The sequence below is a fragment of the Heliangelus exortis genome, chromosome 5 (genome assembly GCF_036169615.1).
Source record: "Heliangelus exortis chromosome 5, bHelExo1.hap1, whole genome shotgun sequence".
Lineage (NCBI taxonomy): Eukaryota > Metazoa > Chordata > Aves > Apodiformes > Trochilidae > Heliangelus > Heliangelus exortis.
Window position 1 is genome coordinate 35682656 of NC_092426.1, and position 23535 is coordinate 35706190.

The 23535-nt window shown below is 44.3% G+C and overlaps 2 protein-coding genes and 1 long non-coding RNA gene across 6 annotated transcripts in view; 1 reads left to right on the plus strand and 2 right to left on the minus strand.

Moving 5' to 3' along the window:
• The window catches only part of ZFYVE1 (zinc finger FYVE-type containing 1), a 28052-nt gene extending 16915 nt beyond the window's left edge, over positions 1–11137 (minus strand). Inside the window, exons 1-2 of one of the 2 annotated variants that reach the window (XM_071744567.1) lie at positions 10647–11137; positions 9037–9940 (exon numbers count right to left, since the gene is read on the minus strand). In XM_071744567.1, the coding sequence (XP_071600668.1) occupies positions 9037–9531 (495 nt within the window). In that variant the 5' untranslated portion in view covers positions 9532–9940; positions 10647–11137. The remainder of the gene's footprint in view (positions 1–9036; positions 9941–10646) is intronic. The other variant, XM_071744568.1, reaches the window with a different exon arrangement.
• Positions 11138–11717: 580 nt separating this feature from the next.
• On the minus strand, positions 11718–15670 carry LOC139796480 (uncharacterized). Its single transcript, XR_011726035.1, has 2 exons — positions 15582–15670; positions 11718–11753 (listed from the first exon to the last, which is right to left on the minus strand). It is a non-coding gene; the product is annotated as an uncharacterized lncRNA (long non-coding RNA).
• A 387-nt stretch (positions 15671–16057) lies between these two features.
• Positions 16058–23535, plus strand: part of RBM25 (RNA binding motif protein 25) — a 33925-nt gene continuing 26447 nt past the window's right edge. The window contains exon 1 of one of the 3 annotated variants that reach the window (XM_071744563.1): positions 16058–16263. The gene's annotated coding sequence lies outside the window, so the exon portion shown is untranslated. Of the gene's footprint in view, positions 16288–23535 lie in introns of all 3 variants that reach the window. The other 2 variants (XM_071744565.1, XM_071744566.1) reach the window with 2 other exon arrangements.

Consider the following 23535-nt stretch of genomic DNA (forward strand, 5'->3'; position numbering starts at 1 on the left):
TGGTCAAAACAAGCAAGTGGAAAAAAATACTACTTCCCTTTATGTATTACTTAGCACTGGTGATGCAAGCAATTCTGCTCACAGTTCAGAAAACATTTTAAAAAATGCTTGCAAGAATTCAAAGTAACACCTGAGATTGGAGGGAGAAACAGTAAAGGAAGTTAAAAGAAGATCTGTGACCTTTTAAATAGCCCTGAACTTCCAAAAAGAATTTTAGGTAACTGATCTTCAGAACATGGTATCATACCAAACACTAAGCACAGAAACAAAACAAACATGTCAGATCAGACAACCTCAGCACAGACCAATTCTTTATGACACAGCTGCTAAATTCTGGCAGTTGTGTTGTAACTCCAAGAAAACTGAGTTCCTACCCAGAGGCAGATTCATACAAAAATCTGTTGGGTGCACACCTAAAGCTCCAGGTCCTACTGTTAGATCACTAGATCAGAATTTCAGTAGACATTGAAAACAAACAATAGAGACCTACAAACAATATTCCTTCCTTTAACTTCCTGTAAGACAAATCTGAGAAGAATAACCTGCACCACAGTGTTGAGACCAAAATTCTTATCTCTGCAGAGCTCCTCACCATCACTCTGAGAAAGTCAGTGCATGAATGCAAACTGCATGAATGCAACTGGCACACCCCAACAACTCAAGGGCAACAGGCTACTAAAAAAGCAGCTGGAAAATCCAGTCTGGAAAGCCCCAGGAATACTTTTGTTGATATTCCCAAATGTTTTTTGCTACCAAGTGAGAAGAATCACAATTCAAAAGCTGTTTCTGCTAAGATCATAGAATAATTGAGGCTGGAAGGGACCTGAGGAGGTTATTACTACCTCCCAGCTTTTACAGACCTCCAAAGAAAGAATATTTTGATCATAAACAGATGCTCAGGAAGAGTCAAGGCTAACATATATCCAGGCAGATCCAGTTTCCTACCTTAGTTTGTCTCTCACACCTTTTCTTCTGCATGAAATCCCATGGAAATGTCATTTATGTCATCATTCGAGTCTTCTGCATGTTACATAAAAACCATAATCCAATTACATAGACATACTTGGTAGGTAAATGCCTCAAACATAAATTTTCTTAAAAGTTTCATGGAAACAAACAGCAGAGTAGAAAAGAAAGACTAACAGCCTTCCTGCTTGGCTCTTGTGCACTCCAGACAGCCTCCAAGATACAGTACTAAGCTGAGCACTCACACCCATACTGGCCAACCAGTAAGCATGACTGGTGCATGACAGCATACATATTGCTTTACCCAAAAGATGCAGATGAGCACTGAGGGACAGGAGCCCAAAAATCAGACTTCATTGCTTCTACTGCTCAATTAATTACCTGTTACTATGTAAACATTTTACAGTAGCTTGGAAGAGTTTTCCCAAAAGGGCTGTGGCAATGCATTAGTTTATAAAATTGCATATGTCATACCAGTAGTTACAATCTGCCATCCAAGAGTAAGTTATTAATCACTGAGCCATCAACCACTTAAATATATTTATCATTAATGCCCACAGTAATAGAAAGACTTCAGCAAAGCTGACAGTGGACATGAGCATTTTCAGGATTGGAGCCCTAGAGAGCCTGAAGCCCAAACAGAGTGACCTGACAGCAGATGCAGGGAGGGCAAAATAAAGGAAGGGACAGACACATTCTGAAGATTTAAGGGTAGATTCCAACACATCTCCTCACCTTCAGCTAGTTTTGGTCTTACTCCCCATGCTGGGTGCAGGCCTGGCTCAACTAAAGAAAAGCATTTGTACTAGGGGTGTTTTCTAAGCTGAAGGGGGTTTTTTTGTACCTCTTTATTTGCCTTCACTGCAGTACCACCTATGGGTTTGGTTGAGATTTGTTTTATTAGGCTCTGGATACACCCATGAAAATAGTGTCCCTGAAATGAATTTCCAGACCAAAGTTATCCTTTTTCTTCCCACATCTCTGGCAAAGTAATCCAGGGAGAATACCTTCATGGGATTATACAGAACCTAGCAGCAGGAGTCTCAGGGAGACCTAGAGCTCCCTGCAATGAGAGATGGAGGCTGTCCACATCTGAAGCCCACCTCTACCTATTACAGGACTCTTTCCTGAAAGAAAAGAAGGAATAGGAGTTAAATCCTACTTAATAACCTACCTGAGGAGAGAGACCCTATTTCAAAGGTCTTAAGACAATAGCAGAAAAAAAAATAAGAGGATGGGAGGTAGCTCTATTTGACTAGACTCCTCTCTAACCCAAGAGGCAATATTGACAAAAAAATACTGCTATTATTACTAGATAGTCTGCTCTTGTAGATGAGAGCTGAGTTATACTAAACTGCTGAAAGCAGACTAGACAGCCCTCTAACCTGCTTGCTAGCTGAAAAATCACCTGTGTGAGAACTAAAAACTAATACAGACTTCAAGGTAAATGCAGCTGCTGCAGAAATAACACTAATTTAAGAGTGTCATCTAACTCTTGAAGAGAAAACAATGAAGCAGAAATCATTATTCTCTATGCAAAGTACCTCTAAAGTTCTCCATGGATGTTAATCTGGCCACACAGCCAACAATTACCACCCCTGTGTCACAGCTGAAGCAGCAAAGACCTCACCCAGAAGACCTTGCCCAGAAGACAGCAAGTCAGTGAGGGAGCTCACACTGTAACTATTAGACTTCCTCCACACTAAGGATAATTAAATTCCCTGGACACTAATTAGTGGACATTAAGTTCTACCACTGTCCTTATTAAGAGGGGCATTTACAGACTTACTTGTATTACAGTTTCACTCTTCTTAGAAAAGTTATTTTCCCAGTTGCAGGGTGTTTTGACAGACAGGCCAAAGGACTGTGATGCTTCTGCCTTTATGCAATCCTAAAGCAAGGCATCAACAGCCCAGGTAAAAAAAAAAATTAAAGGTGTACTGCAGTAATGGCTGCCATCTGGTGACCCCTGCAGACCTGAGAAAGTGGAGATGGAAAGGACAGAAGAGCTGGAGGACAGCAAGCTGACAGTTCCCTTTTCTTCCTTGCACCCCAAAGCATTTACTTCTTGCTCTTGCTGGCAGCACCTGGGAGCTCAAAAGAATTCACTGGATAAGGGAAAGAGGACTAGAAGACTCTTTTCTCCCCACTAACCCTATTTAGTTCAGAACTCCTCAAGTCAAACAGTGGGTAATCCCAGAGTGGCTTGAGCTTGACAGCAGCTTCCTTCACCCATGACATGCTCTCCTCTGCTTCCACACCTGCCTCCATTTCCTCATATGCACAAAAGAGACAGGAAGCAAGCAGGAGATTTTACTTTGATTATGGCCTTTCAAGAGCAATTCCAGGGAAAAGCAGTGTTTTTTAAGTGCCTTTGTTCAAATGAGCTAGGAGTCAGCCTGAGACTGTTAAAGGAGCTGTGCATTTGTTGAATAGATGGCTCCTCTCCCATCTTCTAAAAATACTCTTCAAAATACTGGTGTGTGTCCAGTGGAAGAAAGAACACTAACCAGCGACTGGATAAGTAATTTTTACACTATTTTATTGCAAGGACAGAAAAACCTTTAGTGTAGGAAAGGGAACTCCAAAACTGGTAACAGACTAGGATGGGAGGTATCCTGAATAATATCAAAGTAATAAGAGAAAAATTCCTGGAGTGTAGGACAGCAAACTCCCAAAAACACTGTGGCAAGAAAACCTCTTTGAAGCACAGAGGAGGAAAACTCATTAACAGTACAACAACAGTGATGAGAGACAGAAATTACATATCCTGATCCGATAGATCACACTGACCTAAAAAACTTTGATCCTTCTACACTTCTTCCTCTTTTACATCCATGGCAAATAACCAGCTGTGACTCTTCAGTTTACAGGATACAGACTAAAATTCCCAGAACCTTACAGCTAACTGTGCTATCGTGAAACACAAACCAAAACCATTCCCTCAAAGCAAAAGTGTCATAGGAACTAATACTACTTGCTCTACAAATACTTTTCTACAGTGCTTTTTTACAGTGGCAAGCAGTAAGACTTAAGAGAATGTGATCTCTTAGAAGACATCATTAGCTTGCACTGACTGACAATGAATACATGACAAGAAAAAGAATTCCTAGTCACTTTCCATTCTCTCCTCCCTAGACTTTGACCAGCCAGGCTCAAATCAGTAGGTAATAAGGGAAAATTACAGCACTTGGATCAGCTTTACAATGGGTGTGAGAAAAGCAAAGCAGGTAGCACCCCTGAAGAGTTATCACTTTGTGTCTGTAACTTTTTAACATGAGGGAACAGAGGAGGACACAGGGAATGTTGTGCTGTTAGAGGCTGGCTCTTTAGTAATTGTATATATTGGCCTGCATTTAAATAAGGGCTACAGCTCATCCTGCATCACCTGAACTGACTGCAAACTGTTATATAGATCCTGCTCAATACTTGCTGAGTAGAGCTTAACCCTTTAGGTGTCCAACCCTGCCAGAAGGAATAAAAAGAACTCAAGGAACAGGACTGGATTTAGGAAATTGAGATGTCTATTGACAAAAAAAAGGGACCCTGCTAACTGAAGAAAGGGAGATCATAGTGGCTACCTCAGGGTAGCCCCAGTAATAAGTGTATGCTCCTTATTCCTACATAAAATTGTGCTGCTGGGACTATTATTTTTTTGTGACTAGCTAGAGGAAAAATGCTTTCCTTCCTGTCTCCTTGGTGGGGCAGGCTACAAAGTTAGTACCTTTCATTTCTCTCTGTAACCCAGAGAGTGGGTAATTTCTTGTGACAGCCAGTTTCTGGTCAAAGATCAGTGAATTCCTTAAGGCAGAGTAATAACAATCAAGCAAGTCTCCTATTTTCAGGGGTCCATGAAAGGCTTTCTCTACTTTATATAAAAGTAAATGCACCAACTCCTTAATTACAGCTTTGGACCAAATGTTATCATAGAAGCCACTAGTGACACTACAACCAAATTCTGATCCTGTGGTGAGAACTCTCAACATCTGTCCCCCAAGATAAAAATTGTCCCTAAGTTGTTGTTATGCATTGCTAAACATTTCTTCTCCCTTTCCTCAGAAGTAGAGAGTTCACAATGCAACTGATACACACCTCTCTGCTTTATACTAAAGAGCTGTATTGCAAAGGTGCTGTATAAAGACAAAGCAAAAATGGGTAATATTCCAGAAACTGCATAAAAATAAAAAAACCAGATACAGATAACAGAGGAAAAGTTCAAGACACAGTGAGATAGTATCAGGACTTGAAACAACTATCCTTACCTGACTCATATTTTTATTGTTGCATTTTGCTGTGTTTTTCTTAACAGATCCACGAGTGCTGAGGAGTTTTAAACAAGATCAATGAATTGATTCTGTAAGTTCTTAAGGGAAGTGTCTCCTTTGCTGAAGGAGCAGCACTCGTAACAGCAAAACTGTTTGAACTTCAGCAAGTTAGAGACAAGAAAGGAGAGCTGACATCTTGACAGAGCATATCAAGAAATTCAGCTGGGGGATTTATACACATAAAAAAAGATGACACATGTTTGATTCTAACATGGCAAAGAGAAGATGCAGAAGATGTAATGAGAGCAGTGACAAGACCAAAGAAATTGACTGAGGAAGTAATCCCCACAATATCATCCTGAATAGAGATGAGCAAGGAAAATAAGACCATGTCAGAGCCAACTGATAACAGATGCTGCAGTTATCAGGACCAATTTGATCAAAGTCTTAGCTTTACATATGTGGTATTTAAGGCCAAAAGTTTAATACTGCATAAAAAGAAAACGCATACAACCTAACAAAAAGTACTTAGAATGGGGTCTGAGCTACATGTAATGCCTGTTTGCAAAATGTTGACAAATGTTGTTTTCTGACAGAAATCATCAGTATGATCTTATGAGGGGTGCTAAGTCCTGCAATAAAGAAAGAAAAATCTGTGGTGTAGGTCAAGGTGGATGAAGAGTGACTCACAAGAGTCACAGGACATCATGCTGCATGGCATGTGAGACAGCTGGGGCTGGGCTCTGTCAGGAGCAGCCTCTCTCTCTGGTTCTTCCAGACTTGCACTGCAAGCTTGGATTTAGCCTTTAGCAGTCTTTTCTTAACACGAGACAACAAATCTCTTTTTGGGAGATTCCCAGATACAGTGTTGTTACTAGGAACATGAGAGAAGCCTGTCTGACACAGACCTAAACTACCATCAGTTCTTTACAAACAATTGCTTTATGAGCAGTGGTTTGAAACGGGACCATTCCCAACCAAGGGGATTAAAAACAGCCACAAGTCCTCAGCTTTCTCTTCTTATGGCTGTGCATGCAACGCACAGAAAGCTTCAAACCAGCTCTGAGCAGGCCAGGACATCTGCACAACATGGCAGAAAGACAATTATGCAGATCCTAGAATTATCATAGCTGTATCAGTGCAGTGCTGAGCCTAAGCTGAGAATCTCCACCTCTCAGCTGAACTCATTTGCTCAGGCACAGCTCCTTATGGATTCATCTACACTCCTTCTGGATCTGGAAGCTCAGTTATTGCTTACACCCTATAAAATGTCCTTCAGTTTCAGAGCAACCACCTCCAAAAAAACAACCTTAAAATGAACCTTAACCACTTTTGCTTAACAGCTCCAAGTTCCAAAGGAAACTAAAGAAATCTCTTTGCCTCATGTTCCCATTTCAAGTTAGAGGTTTGTAAGCACATATACATCTGTATTTCAATCCATCATGTTTGCTCAGAAGTATAAATTGTTCTGCCTAATTTTGTAGGACTAGCATTTAACATTGCTGCAGCAGAATCTACCACTGACATCAAATCAGCAGTTTCCTCTCATTGCCTAACGCAACAATCTGCAGGTTCCAGAGGTCAGAAAACAGACTCCTAGAGATAGTTGGACTATATAATTCTGATAAATCCTCCTCCAGCCTGCTCAAGCTTAAAAAGCCACACACCCTCAAACCCTGAATCTCCGCATTTCAAGTTATTACCATTTTGGCATTTTGGGACAAAAAGTTGGTTTAAATAAAGAATGCTCTATGGATTTATTCCCAGGTAATCAGCAATAATCTTGCTAATGACAACAAGAAGAAAAGACTGATCATCACTTTCTAACAGCTGAGCAAAAGATGCTACAGAAGATGCCTTCAGAGCTAGCTAGTCACCTGACAGCCCTCTCTGAATAAAGGTCTGTGTGCTCACTAACAGAAATATCACTATAATACCAAGCACTCTTTAAGGTCCAGCCACTAGAAAATATTTTAAATGAAAACTCTCAAACTGTTTGGACATTGGCTACAAGATCTAAGTATTCAGCTATGAGGAAGGAAAGATCACTCCAGATGGAAGAGCTTTGATTCAACATCTTGATGGTGAAGCCAGATCGTTTTTTAGAGAGCATTTTCAACTCAGTTCTGATCATCCTACTACGATCTGACAATGGACCCCTGCTGTCCCCCAATATTATGTCCCAATAGTATTGTCCATGGGCATTCACATAGCAAGGCACTTGCTTGCATGAGGCACCCAGAAGTCTGTCTCAGTAAGACTTACAGTAAGATTCTCAGGCATAAAGTAACTTCAGTCGGTTACCTGAAGTTACCACACACGGCCACAGCTTGTAAGCAGATTTCCAAGGCAACCCTGTTCCAAGGGATTTCAGAGCTTGCTCTAGTGGCTAGATGAAGATTACCAAAAAGTTTGCATCTTGAAGTTTGTATCTGCCATGCATGACAAGGAAATATGTGTTTGCTTAGGAGAGGCATACAAAATTAAGGACAGCTGCTACACCTGAAACTCAATCACTCAGTTAACAGCCACTTGTGTCCTGCATAGTGTGTTTCCTATGTCAGTGCATCACCAAGACCATCATCCTTTCCTCCTTTTTCCCTCCAAAAGCTGTGAGAATTTGTCAGTTAGTACATCTGAACTGACCAAATTGTGACTCAAGTACCTTGCACCTACAATATGGTACAATGACAGTATATATCTATGTATACACTTTTCTGTAGTATAGATAAAAGACACTTAAGACACTTTCCCTTGCAAGGCATGGTAGACACATTGACTGTTACTATCATGGATACAAAAAGCTAATCTACCAGCAACCAGTCTATCATCACAATTCTCTTTACCACTGGTAGCATGAATATGTTCAATTAAGAGCAGTAAGATTGAGTCTTCAGGTGACTACACATTTGGTTTCATTGTCTCCTGAATGGGGTTTAACATGAAGGATGCAAACTAGAAGCCAGAATGTGAAGCTGAATCTACTCTGTGACTTTCACACATTGTTGTTTTTACATTAGTAAATTGCTTATGCTCACTAAACATAAGGGCAAACAGAAGAGTTAATTACATTACATGCTTTCTAAAATAATGCCTCCTGAGAGATTGTTCCCATTCAATGAGTATTTCTATTGCTATTACCAGCAGGTTTACTCCAAACTAATGTCCAATTTTGTCCTCTTTCAGCAAAAGGCTAATGTGGAATAGTATTTGTGACAAGCAATAGAGCTTAACAACGATGTCTGTAGGACATGGATGGAACACTTTGGACTCTTACTTCTACTTTATCCTATTCCTAAAAATCAGATGATTTACTGATACCAAAGAAAGGTAGCAAGGGTCTGTAGTGTTGCATCAGAACTGCTTGGTACAGTGCCTACTCCAAGTCATAAGGTAGGAGACTGACTACCAGCATTCCTGTTTGCAAGATATCTACAGCAATCCTCTCAGTCTGGTTTTGTTCAGGAATCATCAGCATCCTGCACAGAGAGCTCTTATCTTAGTTGTGTGTGTCAGTACAGAATCAATTCTTTCACCAGCTTCACTTACCAAGCCTCTTAGAGGAGGCTCTTGCCACACATAAGGTTTTAATGAACTTGACCTTTTGAAGAACTCATGAGCAAAGCAACTCCAAGACACTGTGTTTTTGTCCCAAGATGCTCACTTAGTGCACTTAACTGGGTATCCTTATTTTGTTACCACTGCTGCCAGTTACATTTCAAATATTAAGCACACATCACAGCAGCCTGTTAGAGTAAGAAACTAAAGGATCTTGCCCATCCAAACAAACCACAGCAGTTCTTACCTGAATCTCCTCAGTTTCATCCACCAAGAGGAAACTCACAACTTTCTCTGTCATCTTCCTTCTCTTGGTCTCCTCATCCATCTCCTCCTCTTCCTGCTCCTGGGCTTTGCCAGCATGGTACACGGTGACAGGATGCTTCCTTCTGTTCCCCCCAGCATGTGTTCTCTTCTGACACTCCACGCAGAGGTTGATTTTGCACACCTGGCACCTCACTGCTGCTATCTGCCTTGAGCCTGTCATACTGGCATGCATTATGTTCCCATTGGCACCTTTGCAGGAGTCACAGTAGGGTACGTGGCCGGGTTTTATACGGGTCCGTTCGTGGTTCCGTAACCGTTCCGGCTGATGCAGTTCTTCTTCACAGCGCTGGCACTGTAAGCTCCTGCATTCATCACACTCAAAGATTGCTTCATCTGTCCCACTGCAAACATAGCTTTCCTGGCACAGGAGTGTTGTGTTTTGTCCTTTCTCTGCAGTTTGTGTGTGGGCACTCATCTTCAGATTTCTTTAAAGCACTATTTTTCCCTCCTGGTTCTGTTTTGAACAATGATCTCTGTAAGAGTCAGTTGCAAACTCAGGATTTTCTCGGGGGAAAGAAACACAACAGGAATTGTGTCCTCACTTAATTTTTAATAATTAACAGATGTTTCTGCAAGATTCACACCCTGATCTGCCTCCCAGGAAGAGTCTTGTTACACACAGGTGAAGGTTTCGTTCTCCAAAATGAACCTAAACCAAGTGGCTGGCTTCATGTATTGTTACACTCAAACGCTGGTACACATTATTTCTCCAGTAAGCTGTAGAACTTAATTTCAGTAATGAGGAAAAAAACCCTAACACTGAGCCCGGTGTACTTCAGCAGACAGGGCAAGTATCTCCCTGAAGCAGAGATCGGAGGGTGACACTGAGGAAAAAAAAAAAGAGGCATGAGAAATACACAAGTGTGTATACATGTACGGCTACACACAGGACCCTGTCGATACTAGAAAATTCTCTGCTTTTACTCCCTAGCTAAGCTCCTCCTTCAGAGTTCACAGTATTTATTTGCTGAGAATTTCCTGATGTGCTCCGACAGATAAACAAAAATCCACTTTTCTTTGTGCGCTCCTTCTAGTAGTAACGCTGGGTCACCGCGGCCGGGCTGGCAGGCGACGGATTTTTTTTATTTTTTTTTTTCCTCCCTCTCTCCGACCCAAGTTGCCAAGCGGGCCCCCGGGACCAGCGCCCGCTAAGGGCAGCCTGCGCACCCAGCCGCCTTTGTCTCCCTCCCTGCCGCCTCCCGGCTGCGGGGCCCCGGCCTCGCCTGCCCACAGCGGCCCCCGCCCGCCTCTCCTCCCGTCCCTCCCTCCCTCCCTCCCAGCCCGCTCAGAGCTGCTCCCGCTCCGGGCTGCCCCTCGCCAGCCCTTTTCCGCGGACCTAGAGAGGAGCGGCGGCTCGAGGCGGCCACCGGGAGGGAGGAGAGATCCCGGCGCCGCGGCAGCCGGTACTGGCGGCTGGGCCGCCCCTTGGGCCGGCCGGGGGCGGGGGGTGAAGCGGGGCTTTGCGGGCGGCCCCCCGCCCGCGGTTACGTAACGCCGGTGGCAGCCACCGCCGCCCTCACCCGCACCTACCTGGGGGCTGCGTCCAGCGCGGCGCCGGCTTGTGCTTAAACGGCGTCCGGGGAGGAAGGGGGGGAGAGCCGCCGGCTTCTTTTTACCCAGCGGCGGCAGCGGGCGGAGAGTCTGCGGCGGGGCCGGAGCGGGGAACAAAGGCGTCGCGGCACCGGGCGTTGCGAGCCGGGCTATTGTTTACAAGCCGGCGGCCACCTTTCTTCCCCTTCCTCCCACCGGCAGCCAGTGACTAAGGAGTCGGGTCCCGGCCCGCGGCTGCTTCCTCCTCCTCCTCCTTCCCTCCCCACCGCCCGCCCTCTCCGCTCCCGGGGGGGGGAAGGTGGGGAGGGTGTCCCGGTTCTCCTCCCCCAGGGGCCGGAGCGGCGACCCCGACCATGCAGGAGAGGCACCCGGGAGGGCTGGTAGGGCACGGCAGGACCCGCGCCCCCTCCGCCCGCTCCCCTCGTTGCCAGCCGGGATCAGCTGATCGCGGGGAACTTCAGGGTTATTTTCTCCTGGCAGAGATGGGAAGGAGGCGGGCGGGGCAGCGCTGGCAGGCTGGGAGATGTAGTCCAGGAGCACCGGCGCTGCCTGACGGAGAGCCGCCCCGTCCCCGCAGGGCTCCGCTGTGGCGCTTGCTGGGAGGTGTAGTTCCCGGGACGGGACGGGAAGGGGCGGTGAGGCAAAAGCGTCGATCCCGGGGCGGAGTGAGGCGGAGCAGAGAGGTTAACAGCGCGGTGGTGACAGCGGAGAGGCTGAGAGCCTATGAAGTTTGTGTTTTTTTCCCTTTTATTTTCCCTCGGGGCTGGCGGGCTCTGGGTGTCGCCATCCGTCCGGGCCTGACCGGCTCCCCTGAGCCCACCTTGCGCCGGAGGAGTACCGATAGTCTCCAGCGGGTGTTTGAGGGATGAAATCCGTAGCGAAGCTCTTTTCTTCCTCTCCCAGCCCTCCAGGTCTGGCAAACCAGAGGGCTGGGGTGTCAGCCGGAGAGAGCGCCGAGGGCCCGGCCCGCCTGTGCCGCACAGGTCCAAACGGAGCCCGCCGGGAGTGCCGCTACAATTGCCGCGATTTTTTTCTTTCTCCTAAGGGTGGCTACGGCCCATGGGTGAAGGGCCGGCATTTGTTTAGCTGAAAGAGACAGCAGGTCTGAAATAGAGGCACACGACTGCCTGGAAAGTGGTAGAATGTCCATCGGAAACTGGAGCTGTGGAAACTGGCGCTGGATGCGCAGAGATGCTCAAAGAAGCCCCGCGGTGAGGAACTGACCACAGTGAGCCCCGGGTCATGGTACTGCCTGGAAAGGGCAGGGTGCTACAACAAAAGGATCAGTGATTTTTCCTTGGCTGTACGTGTATATGGAAGTGTGATTTAGGCTACGTGCATAACCAGTGCACTATTTGTCTTCTAAACCAACCAGAGTTCTGGGCAAATGGTTGGTTCAGATACTAATGGTTACCTCAGCCAAGGAAGGTGATGCACTGTGTCACTTCAGAGGACTGAACATTGATAACCATAGCCAGGCAGCTATAAAGTGCCCTGTTGTTTCTTCTCCTGGTTTGGTTGCATACAAATAATTTTGAGAGGGAACCAAACTCCATCTCTGGATATCCACGTGGATAGCAGTGAGAGCAAGTTTACCTTTCCTAAGGTGAAGCATCAAAGTTACACAAAACCAAAACAACCAGGCCCCTTTACTATGAAAATGAGGCATCAGTGAAGTTTCTAACACTGGGAGTGTCTGAGGTCCTGTCAGAATTCAAATGTATTGATAAAGTACTATTCTACTTGATTCTAATATATATATATGTATATACACACACCTGTGTAACTAGGCACATGTGTGGTTTATCTATTTCTCTTCTATGCAGTTGAATGATGATGAATGGCTGAAGATAGGCACAGGAACTGTCTTCCCTATCATTTAATTCCCTATCTATTTAATTAGATCCCTTAGATGCCAAACTGACATCTGTAGGAATAGAAAATAGATGATTCAGCTTTCACTGAATCAAATCAATGTGAGTTTGGCATCTAAGGGATCTTCCTCTAAGCTTCTGTATTTAGGCAATGTTAAAGAGAAGAACCAAAGGGTGTGAGCGAGGGAAAACAAAATGTCATTCTGCCTTTTGTGGTATTAAAAATGTACACTTGAAGGCTGCTTTTAGTTATGATATTACAAAATGTAAAGTTGCACTAGCTATTACTTACTGCATAAAGCCTAAACTTTCACCTCTCCTGTTTCTTACTTCTCTCTCAGAAAAAGAGCAGCACTGCACCTCCTGGAACAGAGTATTTCTGTTCATATGGAGTGGTTTTGTTCATGGCCCCAGCTGTTTCCTTGTCACAGTCAGGCCTTAGGAATTGTTTCCTTGTTTACTAAATGTATTTAAATGAAAATTTAAATGTAGATTCAATTGCTCTTCTAAATTCCCTGCTTAAAGCCTTAACTTTGTGTTTTTTATACACCAAAAATCAATTCTACCTGCCCCTTGAGTACAAGTTCTACAGATTTCTGTGGAAGTAACATAGATAGACTGAAGAGAAAAACCTGCAGATAGGTAGTTAGGATCCAGGATTCTCATTAGTCACTGTTTTATAAAGAGTTTTAAAAATGACTGAGTTCCTCCAGCACTGTAGTGGATCCTGATATACCCAGGGATTTTTGGAGCTGTGGACTGGAACTCTGTTCTACCCATAAAACATTCAAAATGTTGCATAGTCTAGAAAAAAATTGACCCCTGTACCCTGAGATGCTGCCTAGCATGTTTGGAATGATTTCTCACTCTTGAAATGCAAAACAATCTGCAGGCACAGAATGGACTTCTTTAAATTCCAGCCTTACTCCTAAAAGCCTATTCCAGTCTTCTTGATTGGCCTGAGCATGAAATTCTGGAGTCTGCAGGGTGGAGCTGAAAAAGGTGAATTGTGATCAGTATCAGGAAAGCAGGGTTTCAGATTCACAACTGAAGGGTTTAGGGACAGGTAATTCTAAAATTCAGTAGCAGAAAAAAGTGGAGTTGTGGAAGTAGGTTTTTTTTTTTTACTGGGTGCTTCTAATGCCATTCTTCCTTAATTAGAGGGGAGTGCAAATGCAAAATTGGGTGTTTCTTTGCCTAAACAAAACAAATGTTTAAACCAGGGAAGCTTTTGCAATCTTTCCTGTAAATAAAGGGGCTTGTTACAGCAGTACATGTGAGTTTGGATTTCACTTTTTTTTTCAAGCAGATAAGAATTTCAACCTGAGACAACAGCATAGAAACAGGAATTTCAGAAGATTCTTCTTACACTCTTTCTCTTTTCCTTGGTTTCCCTGTATGCTGCAAAATGAGTACCATTTTTATCTATACAGGTATGTTTATAAATTATTTTAAATATTAACAGGAGTAAGTATTACAGTTACTAAATTTTTGCTAGGTGATGGGAGAGAGATAAGCAGGCTGCATGGAGTTAGTTTTAATTAATATAAAGCAGAAATGCTGTTCCTGAAAGGGGAAGGAATTGCATTCAGTTTTGAGCTGTTTCCTAAATTTGCTACTCTGAAATTATCTACCCCTGAACCTCATCTTGTAAAGATGAACAGGTCCTTAGTTCCAGCTCAGTTGTTGACTGTTCAGTAGCACATGAGATCAGTCAGGTGGGTTTAATCTGCTTTGTACTGCAGAAACCAACAGGACCTGCTTCCAATGGTTTTCTTGCCATTAGAGGTAGAGGGAATTCTTTGTCACTGGACTCTGGTTATTTGAGTACTTTTCCTTAAACAGTGTATAGCAGCAATGGAAAATGTCATAGAGAAAGATTTTTCCCCCCCTGGCTGATCCAAAATGGTTTTAAACAGTTTTGTGTACATCTGCTCATGTTGTGTTCTACCTCAGAGTCATCCCTAAGACCACTTTCCTTCCATTTTCACTACTTTTTTCCATTTGGTTGCCATCATTGGGGTAACCACAGCATTTACTGTCATGCATGCAATGCATGATGAATTGCACCTTTTAAATTGCCTTTTAATGTAGTCTAAATGCTGGAAATAGGTCAGGGAAAATACCACTTGTCCCAGGCTAGGCCCAACTTCTTTATAGCACATGACATCTTGATGAGCCTATCTTGCCTAAGATACTGGTCTTTTTACTCTGTAAATCTTTCTTTTATTCATCAGATACAGCTTTTCTCAACATGAGCCAGGAATGTGTGCTTGGAGCCCAGAAAGTCAACTGTATCCTGGGCTGCATCAAAAGAAGGGTGGGCAGCAGGTCAAGGGAGATGATTCTCCCCCTCTATTCTGCTCTTGTGAGACCTCACCTGGAGTACAGTGCCCAGTTCTGGAGCCCCCAACCCAGGAAGGACATGGAGCTGTTGGGAGTGAGTCCAGATGAGGGCCACAAAGATGATCAGAGGGCTGGAGCACCTCTCCTGTGAAAAAGGCTGAGAGAGTTGGGGTTGTTCAGCCAGGAGGCAAGAAGTCTCCCAGGAGGCCTTATAGCAGCCTTTCAGTAAATAAAGGGTTTTTTACAGGAAAGATGGGGACTCACTTTTTAGTAGGGCCTGTAATATCACAATGGGTGATGTTTTTAAACGAAGAGGATGGATTCAGAGTAAAGATTTTTTACAATGAGGGTGGTGAAACTCTGTAACAGTTTGGCCAGAAAGGTGTTGGATGCCCCCTCCCTGGAAACATTCAAGGTCAGGTTGGATGGGGCTGTTTGCAACCTGATCTAGTAGGAGGAGTCCCTGTCCATGGAGGGGCTCTGGAACTAGATGACCTTTCAACCCAAACCATCCTTTTTTAGATACTTCAGAAAAGACCTTATTCAGAAAAGAAACCTTTACAATCTTCAGTGCTGCTTAATTTGCACTCCTTGTAAGCCATTGGTATGAGGAGTCAGATCTGCTTTTGTTTTTCACTGACTTTTGAAACGCTTTCCTGGAAGTGTTGTTTTTCCATTGTGAAACAAGACTTACACTATGCTTATAACTTAACTTGCAAGTTGTTGGATGTGGCTCTGAGCATCCTGATCCAGTTGAGTACATTCCTGCTCGCTTCAGAAGGGTTTCACTTCAATCATCTGTGAACATCCCTTCCAACCTAAACCATTCCAGGATTCCGCGGCACGGGGGTTATGGCAGCGGCCAGAAGAGGCGCTGGTGCTCGCCCGCAGCGGGAGGCATTCCAGGGCTTCCAACCACTCACGCCGCAGCCCTTAGGACTCCGGAGCGACAGAGTTTGCCCTCAAGATGGCGAAGCTCCGACCCGGCCCCAGCCTCCTGCCCCCAGCAAACATGGCGGCGGCCGCCCGCCCGCCCGCCCGCCCTTTCCTCTCTCACGGCCGCTCTGGCCTCCTCGTCTCTATGGTCGGGCGCCTTTTCTCCCGGCTGGGGGCAGGTGGCGCTCTGGCACGGCCGCCTCTATGGTGTCGGAGCGCGGTGCATGTCGGGCCGCTGACGGAAGGGGCGGCTCACGTGACCCAGCGCGGCGGCGGCGGTGTCGGTTCGGCGCGGTGTGCTCGCGGCCTAGTGGCGCCCAGAGGCCTCCGAACCGGGCCTCAGGCGGCCGAACGCCGTCCCCCTGCACCATCCCCGACCCGCGACGCTCGGAGGAGCCGCGGCGGCGTTCCGGACGCGGCTCCTATTCCGCAGCGAAGGGGTGAGAGGAAGAGAAGGGTCTGAGGTGGGGTGCGAGGGAGAGGGGGAAACTGCGCCTCAGCCCCCGCTGAAGGGAGGGAGGGAGGCGCGGTCAGGTCCGGGCCTAGCCCGGTTCAACCGCGTCCCCGGCACCTTAGGCCGCGGTAGGCGCCGGCGGCTTCAACCGGGCCGCGGAGGTGGCGTGGGCCCCGTGGCGGGGTGGGACGGGAAGTGCGGCCTCGGGGCGGCGCTGGCGGGAGAGCGGCGGCGGGAGGCCCCGGGCCTTTCCCTTCCTCTCCCGCCCGCCAAGCGTGGGAGCACCCGCCGCCTCCCGGAGGCCCCGCGGGGAGCCGGCCCCGGCGGGAGGCGAGAGGAGTCTGGCTCGGGCTCACTCTGTGGCTCTCGCTGGGAGCGGGGGAGCCCGCGGCCGAGCCCAAAACTGAGCCCCGGGCCGGTACCAGCCTCGAGATTGTGCGTGGAGTTTTCCTTTTTTTTTTAGTTCGGGGAAACCGATTATGCGAGCAAACGTTTTTCGACTCGACGGTGTCGTGGCAGGGGAGTTAATATCCTTAGTGTGGGCTGGGGTAGTCAGCCTAAGACACGTGTCGTGCATAAAAGAATCAATGAATCATCTGTGTCGGTAGCAGTTGAGATGTGTATATTGGGGTGTTTTTCTCACGATGGCTTTTTTCATTATAGAAAAAGACCTTTGTCTGCCTGAAGAAGAGAGGGCTTTTTGTTTAAGTACAGCGAGCATCCTGAACACAACTAACTTGCTTTGGTAGTAAGTCGTACAGAGGGAAGTAAAATCTTGAGGCTGTACAGTTTTAGATCTGTTTAGATTGAAATACATGCACGTGGATCTTTTTTTTTTTTTTTTTTTTTTTTTTTAATGGTACAGGAAAACGTTGCTTAAGTTGATTGCATCAGCATTTATGGAACGTGATCCAGAACAAATATCTGGCATCATACATAGTGCTTCTGTCTCTTGAGTACCCATGCATGTAAATGTTGTACTGTCAAAGCCAGGTTTGTGTTGTGGGAGGAGTTATTAGCAAAGCTAAGAGTGGAGATTCATGTATGGCTTCCTGTGGGGGTGCAGAAGCAGAGATTCAGGAACTAAATCAAAGATCTTAAAGTACTGGTTACATGGAGCACTGCTTAAAGGGCTTTTAGGAGGAGGCTTTGGTTTGGATAAGTGTGGTTTTTTTGGGGTTGCTTCATAAGAGTAGTTTGGGATGCAGCTTATTCCATGGCAGTTAGAGAAAACTTTCTAGATCACTTCTGAAAAACTGACTTGAGCAAATACTAGTTTTGTTTGTTCAGAAATAAATTGACTTAGAAAATCATCAATGTCAAATACAAGATAGAGGTTGATAACAGATTGAAATAAGATTTATTTTTAGGGAGCTTTTTTGTTGTGAGAAGAAAGAATAGAAACAACCTCTCCAGTCAGTTACAAGCTCTGGAGCTATTTCTTTTTGTAATGGAATGGCTTAAAAATCCATGCATCATGATATAAAAGCCTGTGTGATAGTACTAACTTAAAAGGGTTGGTTTAGTTCATGTTTTCTCCATTTACTTCTGAAAATCCTTTTGTTGCTGTACTCGTCATATGATACAATGTATAAAATAGTCACAAGTTAGAGGAAATTATTATTCACTCTCTGTTGCTGTCTGGGTATTGATGTTAGAATCAAATGCCAAAACACTGTATGATTTGTAACAGGAATTACTTTAATTCCTAAAAAGCATTAAAAGCATTTTTATGTGTGAATGCTTTTCTGTTTTCAGTGGCACATAATAACACTGAGCCACAAATCAAATTTCTTGGCATACCATCTGTTCAGTGAGGGTGTCACTGAGCAGCTCAGCACTGAGCTCTTCAGTGTGCTTACCATAGGTGTGCATCTTGTGAGCCACTCTTGTCATCTAAATTTTAGGATTAAATCAAGATTGGATTGAAGTTAATTAAAAAAAAAAATTTCCAAACTAGTTCTGCACTTACTGTTCCCTTACTTGAGGCACTAGCTTGCCCATCTATTTTGTGCAGCATATTCTAGGCTAAGTATACAGATTTTTTTTGTGATGTAAAGGAATTATATTGGGAAAATGTTAAAAAGAAGTTAAAATAGCACAAAAGGAAATCAAACTAGATTGGCCATCCTGTCACTGCTGCTGTAATATTATGTGTGCTTAAGATACATGAAGCTCAGTTGTGTGTCAGAGGGAGTGTGCTCTGTCCCAGCAGGGATAGCACCAAGTTAGAATTAACAAGTCTTAGTGGATTTTTCCAAACCTAAGAGCCCTGTGGATATCCCTGTCCTCTCTCCAGGCTTCAGAGGATTGGTGCAGCTGGCTCTGCATATTTGTTCCACCAGGACTTACTAACTTGGAAGAACAGTGTGTGAAAGCAAATGAACTTTTAGGCCAAAGCTGCACCTCAAATCTTATAGCTACGTTTGTGTAGCACTTCCTTTAGTTACTAGCTTAGGCTGGATTTGAGCTGAGTTTGCTTTGAGTAAGCTTAGATGTTTTTGCCATCCATAACAACCTTACTTTGACTGTGCTTTGACTCAGAGACCTGACACAAATCTGTCATTTTGGGGGCTGGAGGTGTCATGATGTCAATATTTGGAGTGATGTCAGTGTAGGTGTTCACTGCTTTTCTTACTCCTATATCATTGTGACTTCACATAAATTAATCTCTCACTCCAAGAGCTGCTGGTTACATCCAATTTCACTTGAGGTAAAACTTTCATATGTCAGCTAAGGTTTTAAAAATATCTCAGTGCTGTTTAGTTCCTTACACACATGAATATACTGGGGAGATTTCAAGATCAGCATATACAATTCTGATACCACAGCAGATACATCTAACACTGATTACTGAACTGTGCTGGCAGGTCTGCAGAGAAGTTCAAGGTACTGTCCCTGAGATACCTACAAACATATTCTACTTAGACCCAGCTTAGCATCTCTTAACTTTCTGTACTTAACCCTTGGCTTGAAGTTGTTTATCAATTTTATGTCAGAGGGTCCTTTGATTATATAAATTTCTGGTGTGTTCTTTATGGTGTGTTCTTTAGTGGCTGACAGAAAAAATGTGGTACTCTGCTCTGCTGCAAGGAACTGGATTTATCTTCTCCTCTCATCCAGATCTCTCACTTCTCCAGTGAGCAGTTTCAATTTCTGTATCTATTGAGTGTCACTGTTTTTATAAGAGTAACAGCAGCTGTTGTCTCTGCCACTTTCACATTGGTAGTTACATGGAGCAGTGACAAAAAGCTCAAGGCTGTCTTTATTTCTGGTGTTGATCTTCAGTGCCACGGGCAGCTGAGTTGCTAGGATTGGTCTGTGCAAGGGTTAAGTCAGTAAGAGGGCAGCTTTCTAGCTGCTGTGAGAGTAGTTGTACAAATATGGATGATACAAGAACAGAGAGCTTCAAATAAAATGGGCTGCTGATGCCCTACAGATAACAGTGTATTTCATGTCATCTGACCAGAAGATTGAAAGCATTTGGTCCATTCTTACTGATTTTATGCAGTAAATTTTATGGGTTTATGCAGTAGCAATTACTTTGTTGAATGCCAAATCTTTGGGGTTTTGTTTAAATTCAAAAAAAGCCCCAAACCAGATTTGCATTTGTAGCATCCTTTGAGTACAGGGTATTTCAGCATCTTTTAATTCAAAGAACTCTTTCACCTCTTGTGCCTAGGTTTTCTTTTTGTTTTGTTTTTTTTTTTAAGCTTCTTAGACATGGTTTTCCAGATAAAGTGCTTACTGGAGTGAGAGAATGGACTGCACCTACAGGCAGCTTGGAAAATTACTTCCCCAATAGTTCTTTCTGGTTTAACAGACATTCCTTAGTGTCTTGTGGACCTCAGATGTTGTGACACAGCTGTAGCCTGTTCAGAACCATCTCAGACCAAATAGCTTAGAGCTCTGCCATCCTGCCCTAGAACAGCTTTGAATTTTGTTGTCTTATCAGTGTGCAATATAGGTTAGGACTAGAAATGTTAATTTTATGGATTTCCTGGGACCATTGGCTGTTTTGGTGTATTTGTTTTGATTTGGGTTATGTGGGAAAAAGTTTCAAGATAGGATGTTCTGTTCCCTTCCATACCATCAAAGTTTCACAGAATCAGCTGGGCTGGAAAGGACCAAGTCCAACCCTTAATTTTTAAGGGTTTTAATTAATAGTATCAAATTCTAGAGGAATGTTGGCTGATGTGCACGTAGTCTGATGAGACAAAAAATAACATGCTTCCAAATAAATTGTTTGGCATTACACCTTTGCTGGTTTTCTTTGCCCATTTAGCTTCAGAAATTCAAGAATGACAGAGTGTTCTTAGGCATATGGACTCTGAGGAGGAAAAAATGCTTTTGTTTATCAATTAATTATTATGCTTTATTATTTTATTAAACTTATGTTATTAATTATTATGGTTTATTGTTGGAGGAAAGTTTGCTTTTGCTCTCTTTTTTCCTATACCATCTTAGACCTTGTGTCACAAAAGCATTAATCTCTTCTGGTGAGATGTTGATGAATGCCCTTTGGGGCCAATTAATGAATGCCATCATCACAGAACTCATGTAATTGCTGTAGCTGTATATGTCTTTAAATGATGCTATAGGGTCATATATGTGTTGTTAAATCAGTAAGTTCTGATATTCAGTGTTACTACCAAATATATTTGAGTTTCCCTTTCATCCTGTCCAGTCCACTATATACATTTATATCTTAGAGCTGTCTCCAGATTCTCTGGAGGGTAAAATTTTGCTATATGATTTTCTTATGATAATTTTTCTGTTATTATGGTAGAGTACTGGCATTAGCTCTTATTTCTGGTATTTAAGACTCATTCACTCCCTGCTCTTGTACATGTATAGAAGGCACATCTGTCTCCAGCAAAGCTTGTTTCCCATTTCTTGTGTGTTCAGTGTCAGGAAGCTGTTGAGTTTTTGCCTTTTTAGTTGTGTTGAGTGATCTTGGAGGTTTTTTTTTATTGTTGGGCTGTGTCTGTTAGAGAATCATCAACAGGAACACAATAATAGTAATCTAAACAACAAATGATGTTAAAACTTTACTTTCTGTGACAGCATATTGACTCTGAGCTCATGGGCTGTCCTCCAGGGTGAGTTCTAAATGTGTGAACTGGGAAGTTAAAAATAGATAAGAGAACCCTTTCCAAGCTTTTAACTGTCTATATGCTGGAATTTGAGGGATCTCTCCAGTGTTGTCTTAAATACAATTCCTGTCCATGCTATGCATCAGGATGGCCCTGTTCTTTCTTTCATTTCGTTTCACAGTTGTGTGATCATTTGTGCAAGAGGACTGCTTGCCTTACTGAAAATCTTTTACAGGTTTAGTAATTAATGTGGAGTTCAAGATCCTTAGGGCAGAGAGGAGGGAACAGAGCTCGCTACCCTGGACTTGAACAGAGCAGACTTTGGCCTCTTGGGGGACCTGTTGGGATGAGTATTGTGGGATAAAGCCCTGGAGAGAAGAGGAGCCCAAGAAGGCAGGTGTATAGTCAAGGATCACCTCCTCCAAGCTTAGGAGCAGTGCATCCCAATAAAGAGGAGGTCAAGCATAAAGACCAGGAGGTTTGCATGGATGAATAAGGAGCTCCTGGACAAACTCAAACACAAAAAGAAAGCTGACAGAGGATGGAAATAAGGATGGGTGGCTTGTGGGAATTAGAGAAATTGTCTGGGCAGCAAGGGATAAAGTTAGGATAGCTAAAAGTCTGATAGAATGAAATCTGGCCAGGGATATCAAAGTCTACAAGAAAAGCTTCTACAGGTATGTCAGTGATAAAAGGAAAAGTAGGGAAAATGTGGGACCTCTGAAAGGAAATGGGAGACTTGGTTACCTGGGATGTGAAGAAGACTGAGGTACTCAGTACTTTTCTTCCTTCAATCTTCACCTGAAGGTGCTCAGGCCCCATCATCTAAATCAAAGAAGGCAAAGGCAGGGACTGGGACAATGAAGATCAGCCAACAGTAGTTGAAAATCATGTTCAAGAGCAAGGAACCTACAGGTGCACACCTTATTGGACCTGATGAGATGCATCCATGGGTCCTGAGGGAACTGGCAGAAGAAGTTGCTAAACCACAATCCGTCATATTGGAGAAGTCATGGCAGTACAGTGAAGTTCTTACTGACTGGAAAAGGGGAAACATAACCCCCATTTTTAAAAAGGAAAAACAAAACCAAATAAACTGCAGGACAGTCAGTTTCACCTCTGTGTCTGACAAGATCATGGAGCAGATCCTCTCGGGAACTGTGCTAAGGCACATGGAAAATAGGGTGATTTTTGGCAGCCAGCGTGGCTTCACTAACAGCAAATCATGCCTGACAGAGTTGGATGCATTGTACAATGGGCTTACAGTGTTGCTGGATAAGGGAAGAGCAGCTGCACTTGTGCAAAGCATTGACACCACAGCACAACATCTTTGTCTCTGAATTGGAGAGGCATGTGCTTGACAGGTGGACCTCTCAGTGATGAAGGAATTGACTGGGTGGTTGTGCTCTGTGTCCAAGTGGGCATCACTGATGAGTGGCATTTCTCAGGGATCTATATCAGGACCAGAACTATTTAGCATCTTTGAATGGTGGAAATGAGTGCACCCTGAGCAGATCTGCTCATGACACCAAGCTGTGTTGTGTGGTTGAGGGAGGGAAAGGAGGCCATCCAGGGGGACCTTGACAAGTTTGAAGGGTAGGCCCATGACATCTTCATCAAGTTCAGTAAGGCCAAGCAGAAGGTCCTGCACCTGGGTCAGGGTAATCCCAAGCACAATTACAGCTTAGGTGGAGAATGGATTGTAAACAGCCCTGAGGTGAAGGACTTGGGTGTGTTGGTTGATGGGAAGCTCAACATGAGCCAGCAGTGTGTGCTTGAAGCCCAGGAAGTCAACTGTATCCTGGGCTGCATCAAAAGAAGGGTGAGCAGCAGGTCAAGGGAGATGATTCTCCCCCTCTGCTCTGCTCTTGTGAGACCCCACCTGGAGTACAATGCCCAGTTCTGGAGCCCCCAACCCAGGAAGGACATGGAGCTGTTGGGAGTGAGTCCAGGCCACAAAGATGATCAGAGGGCTGGAGCACCTCTCCTGTGAAAAAGGCTGAGAGAGTTGGGGCTGTTCAGCCAGGAGACAAGAAGGTTCCCAGGAGGCCTTATAGCAGCCTTTCAGTAAATAAAGGGTTTTTTACAGGAAAGATGGGGACTCACTTTTTAGTAGGGCCTGTAACAGTGGGACAAGGGTTTTTAAACAATGAGAGGATGGA